Consider the following 6,036-nt stretch of genomic DNA (forward strand, 5'->3'; position numbering starts at 1 on the left):
CCCACGTGTGTTAGATTCCGCGCAGCAGCAGTCTAGAGCAGTGGTACCCGCGGGAAATGGTAATAATGGTAGAGGACACCCATAAGGTGGGCGAGAAGGTAATCAGCGAAGCCGTGTAGGTAGATGAAATGGTAATGCAGGTAGAGGTAACATGCAAGAAGTGGCTCATCAAGATGATAGGGCTCAGTTCTATGCCTTTCCGGGCAAGAATGAGGCAGAGACATCTGACGCGGTGATCACATGTACTATTCTTGTCTGTGACCGGATGGCTAATGTGATATTTGATCCAGGTTCTACTTATTCATATGTATCCGTGAGATTTACCTCAAAGTTTGATATGATTTGTGATATACTTGATGCCCATATCCATGTTTCTATCCCAATATTATTGAGATGAAATCCAAAATAAAATGGGCAGCATTAGGAGGCCTGGTGTTATCATTTGCTTCATTGATTGTTCACTTGTTTCTGGCAAAGTCCACTGTTGATCTTGTACAATACACTGCAATTACAGTTTTTACTGAGGATTTAACTCCAACTTTAGCCACTAGGAAGGTAATCCACTCTTTCTACTCTGATTAAGATTCAATAAAATGCTACATCTATTGAATTTATTTGTTTGCCTATGCTTAATTGCTTATGCTTTGATAAAAGCTGATGATTTTATTGAATGACCCATGTAGAGAATATTACAAATTATCTATAAATAGCACCATTTATCGGTACTGATCAGAACTTCAAAGAGTTCAAAATGTATATTCTAAAATGTAAAATGTATGGAAAATTTGTTATCTATTGTTTCTAGTACTAATAATCTGGATATCTATTATTTTGTTGTTAAAGAGTATATATATGTTTTGACAATATAATGCTACATCTTTTTAGGGTCCTGCGTTTCGTAAGTTGTGGGGAAATGTGAAGTCATTGGAGCCCTTGCACCCTTATCCAAATCCAAGAAGTACATATCCTGGTAATCCTTGCAATTCTTTAGTTACTAGATTCACCGCACATGCGTTGCATGTATTTGCCTAGTGATGAAATTCATATATCGTTGAAACAATATTGGTTCTATATTTGCCCCAATAAAACCATGGAATAATCTCCATACTCTATTTGGCATATGTTATCCGTGCAATTTTGTGCATACTTTATTTCTTAGATCCATTGTATATGCAATAATGCTATATTTTAAGGATGGTTTCGTTATAATCTAAATGAAGTGTTGGAACACATGTTTCCGGCTCACCGAATTTAAGTTTGCAAATAGTACTCCATTACGCCCTATTGACTGGCTGCCTTGTTTTTTGTATTTTGTTGCTGGACAGTCATGTTGAACATCTTTTACAAAGTTCCTTATTAGTTCGGCAAATAATTTGTTGCCGAATTTTCTGATTAATTCTAAGTAAGTAATTGTGCTTGAATCAGCATTTGGAACCCGTAATTCTGCACTATAGTGTTGTGGCCTTTCGACGTTGCATGGTGATTGTTATCTTGTTTCTCATTCAGCCGAACCTGTGAATAGTGAATACAACCAATGAAAGTTTCATTAGTGTCATGTAACATTCTGTAAATAGTAATGGGCTGTTGTGGAAAGTTTTAGAGTTGGTTAGAAGGGTACTTGTGTATCAGCCAACAATCCATCCATTGTAATATCTAACAACGCTTCTGTAGCTTTTTTCATTACCTTACTTGGTGTTATTGTAATATCTTTCTTTTCAGCCTTTATGACTTCACGCCCTCCATTTCTGATGAGAGTAGTTACTGTACAACATAAATATGTGAAGGGCTTTGGTTTTGTAATTTTGTGGATTGAAAATCGATACGACTGGTGCTATATAATTTCCCCCCAAAAGGTAGCTTGCCTACCTTGTTTAAGTATAGTTTTAACATTAGTTGTGGCAGTGAGGTTAAATAAATAATGTTGAACATATAAAACATGGAGTGTACCTGGTGCGCAAGTCTAGTGCTTTTTGAAACATTGTATGGATCAGCACACTACTCACGGAAAGAGTTGAAATCCCAAAAGTCCCTAGTTTGGAAAGAGCATATTAAAGTGAGGTATCAACAAATATACTCTAAATATATATTCTATAAGCACATACTGGAGGCTGCCTGATACCTTTATAGGTTGAGACTCACATGTCACATAAGCCTAGAATAGGTTGATTAACGTAAGTGAATGTGTCAATGATATTACCTCGTCGTCAACTAAGATTATCATTTGTAAAATGCTCTCATGCCTTGAATTCTTGTATGAAATTACTGAACCCTTTCAAATTACTATTACTCTCATCACCCAAACAACGGAGTGTTTTGGTATCTTGTTAATCGGAACACTCTGCTTTGATAGTTCAGTTTCAGTTGCTATGTATGCTGAATCTAGATGGTTAGAGGTACAGAGGGAATAGTGAGTAACAATTTTAACTTTGGGCGTTTTTGTGTCTTAGTAGAATTAAAAAGAATCATAAAGTACATTTAAGCAATTTCATAAGCCCAATAACAGTGTGCTGCAAGTAGTTTTGTTAAATTTAGTGGAACGTTAAGTTACCAGTTTCAAAAAAAATATTTAGTGGAACGTGTGAAACGGTTTACAGTATTAAGGGTTCGAGTATCACCTATGTTGAGAGCGCGTATGTTATAACCTGCGCGAAGTGGCAAAAGTTAGCATTCCTGGAACTTAAAGATAGTGGAACTATATACAGGGGATAGAATGCGATGAAAAATGTTTGGGTGTGTTATTTTTACATTGCAAGTACACCCATCATCTGTGGAGAATATTCCTAAGCCACAAAGGCATCTCCTGGACAATGCCCAGGAAGGTGGCTGAGGCATTACTATGCTGGGAGGAAGCAGGTGTACATGCCAAGGATAGAGGTAGATGGAGAATTATCCCGGGGGCTATCTGGTGGGCTGTTTGGAAAGAAAGGAATTCAAGATGTTTTGAGAGCATAGAGAACAATGTGCAGAAAGTTAAACTAAACTGCATTTTACTTTTAGTCTTTTGGTGTAATCAGTTATACTCTAATGACACTGTCTCTATTATTGATGTGTTAGACTCAATTTAGACGTAGAGAAGTGAAATCAGGAGTACTCTTGTATATAAGGTTACAGTACGACCCATGTACTGTTTTGTGATATAATACAAAGTTACCAAGTTCAACAAAAAAAAAAATTAAAAAGGAAAGTGAGTCACATAAATTGGAACAAAGGGAGTATATAAAGGACATAAAGGATATGTTTAAAGGAGCAGTCACTAGCATGAAAACAGTAATAGGCGAGTAGTAGGTGATACAAAAAATCCTCCTAATAGTGGGTTTACACCAGAGATCGACATTTAGCCCCTACTTGTTTACCCTAACTATGGACGACCTAACCAACACAATATAAGATGAGGTGTTATGGGGTATGCTAGTTGCTTATGATATTGTGTTGAAACAGTTTAGAGAGTATGGGTTTTAGGATAAATAGAACTGAGACTGAATACATGCCTTGAAGGTTTGGTCAACATGAGAAAGAGAGAAGTTGATGTGAGACTAGACGGGATTGCAGTGCCAAAATGCAAACAATATAGATATGTTGGCTTCTTGTTTCAAGAGCATGGAATGATAGATTAAGATGCTACATTGTACTCATAGGATTAAAATCAGATGGTGCAAATGGAAAACTGTTGCTAAGTTGTTATGTGAAAGAAGACTATAGTGAAAGGTAATTTCTATAGGACAGCTGTAAGACCGGCAACGGTATATGGTAGTAAATGTTGGGCTGTAAAATCCAACATATCTGCAAGATGAGTGTTGTCGAGATGTGAATGTAAAGATGGATAGCAGTCATACAAAATTGGATAAGAGTAAAATGACCACATTAGTCAGAATGTGCAATAGCACACATTGAGAATAAAATGCCAGAAAATTGCTTCAGATGGTTTGGACATGTCTTCCATCGACCTACCATTGCACCAATCGTAGGAGTGAAACTATGGTAAGTGAATGTGTTAAAAAGAGGATAGGAAATATTTAAAATCACATGGAAGAAAGTTACCTCAGAAAATTTACAAATCCGTTGTATCAATGTAGACTTAGCTACTAGTGATTCATATAACAGATCCAAACTTATTTGGGACTTGGGCATAGTTGTTATGGTTGTTGTTGTTCTATTAGTAATATAAATGACATAAAGATACACATGCCTAATTACTGCAATTTGTCACAATACACTTCACTTCGACTGAAATTACCAGTTTCAAAAATGAACTTCACTTTGACTGAAATTACCAGTTTCAAAAATAAACTTCACTCCGACTGAAATTACCAGTTTCAAAATAAACTTCACTCAGACTGGCATCGAGTAAGTAAATAAACAATCCAAATTTAGTGTTCCACTTGGGGTAGCAATGGGGTTATTTCGGAAAAAAAGACCTGGTCTTTTCACGGGAGAAACACGACGACACGATGCAGTGACAGTCCCTTGGCCAGAAAACTCTTTACAATCGAAGACTGAAGATCTTAGGAAGTCTCAACTTCCAATTCTGAGGGACTCTATCGGGAATAACGAGACGCACACAGTTGGGGATACTCACACGTCTTCAGGAAATCAAGTCGGGTTGACAAACAAACAACAAAACTTTTTTCCAATCTTTAGAACTCTATAATTTGACAAACAATATCTTTAGAATTCAAGGATAGCCATTAAAAGTGTTTTTTTTATATCTATGGCATTTGGATGGAAAAAAATGGTTGCAAAATCTTTTTCCAATCTTCAGAACTTTGTCTCATTTGGTTGTCTTTTGAAAAGACCAGAACTTTTTTGTCCAAGCTTTGAAATAAAATTAACCCTTTTGTCCAAGCTTTGTAATAATTCAATTTCTTCTAAAAATTGAAAAACTACAATAACAACATCAACAACCACAAGGCCTGCTAATTAACTAAGTCCGCCAAAAATTCGAAAAAAGCTCTTTCGCAAAAATGCTTCCCCACCTCTCCAACCAAAACCCAATTTATCTTTCCACGCAAAATCTAAAATCTTCAAAACTCCATAAGCAAAAACACATTTAACAAGCAATGAAACCTAAAATCCCAAAATTCGATGAAATTGGTGGTTACCTCACGGGGTTGAGCAGTATAAGGATGACTGGCATATCTAGAAGCTTCCAATGCATCTTCCAGATCGATTTGAGAAGCTACATCACGGCCAATGCGGTCACTAACTACAAGTCCAGCATTAGTAACATCACGCATTACAATCTCATTGTCCCCTGACATATTCGCTCAAAAAAATCGCTAGGGCTTGAACTGAGCTTAGCTGTTGTAGGTGTTAATCCAAGCCCTAAATGGAACTATTTGTAAATTCTAGAGCACTGAGCAACTGGAAAATTGAACTGGGAGTAACAATGGAGTAGGGTTTTAGTCTTTGAGGTTTATTTGACTAATAATAAAACAAAAAACTTACCCCGGCTTGTTTTCAAGATTAAAATGTCTGAATTTGAATAAATGTCTGAAAATATTAAGATATAAATTAAAATACAAAGGTCTAAATTGAAAATATATTTGAATATTAAGATTTAACTTATAATGATTGAGATTGTTTGTTTTCTAATATTTGAAGTGTAGAATTTATTTTTATTTAAAAAATAATAAATACAAAATTTAAATAAAGATTAAATTGATTTAATGTTATATTAATAAAATATTTTAAAATTTTAATATAGCAATTGGTGATGGTTATAAATTCTACTTATATATAAGAGTGAGTTTATGATGGGACATTTGAATGTCCCATCATAAACTCCCTATATAATATTCTACTTATATTCTACTTTTTTTCTACTATATAATATATATAATATATATTTATTTTCTAAGGGAGTTTATATAATATATAATATAATATAATATATATAATATAATATAATATAATATTACCTTAAAAGCATGAACTCCTAACTTGAATGTTAAAATACTATAATATCCCTAACTTAAGTTGTGCCTTTTTTCGATGAGTTGTGACTTTTCCGATAAGTTGTGACTTTTTTCAAAGGGT

The 6,036-nt window shown here is 34.8% G+C and overlaps 1 protein-coding gene across 1 annotated transcript in view; it reads right to left on the reverse strand.

Moving 5' to 3' along the window:
• The window catches only part of LOC102579146 (nuclear pore complex protein NUP155), a 17,591-nt gene extending 12,188 nt beyond the window's left edge, over nucleotides 1–5,403 (reverse strand). The window contains exon 1 of the mRNA XM_006358221.2: nucleotides 5,100–5,403. Coding sequence (XP_006358283.1) covers nucleotides 5,100–5,258 — 159 coding nt within the window. The 5' untranslated portion in view covers nucleotides 5,259–5,403. The remainder of the gene's footprint in view (nucleotides 1–5,099) is intronic.
• Nucleotides 5,404–6,036: the final 633 nt, after the last annotated feature.

The sequence above is a fragment of the Solanum tuberosum genome, unplaced genomic scaffold (assembly GCF_000226075.1).
Source record: "Solanum tuberosum cultivar DM 1-3 516 R44 unplaced genomic scaffold, SolTub_3.0 scf00272, whole genome shotgun sequence".
In the NCBI taxonomy this organism is placed as follows: domain Eukaryota; kingdom Viridiplantae; phylum Streptophyta; class Magnoliopsida; order Solanales; family Solanaceae; genus Solanum; species Solanum tuberosum.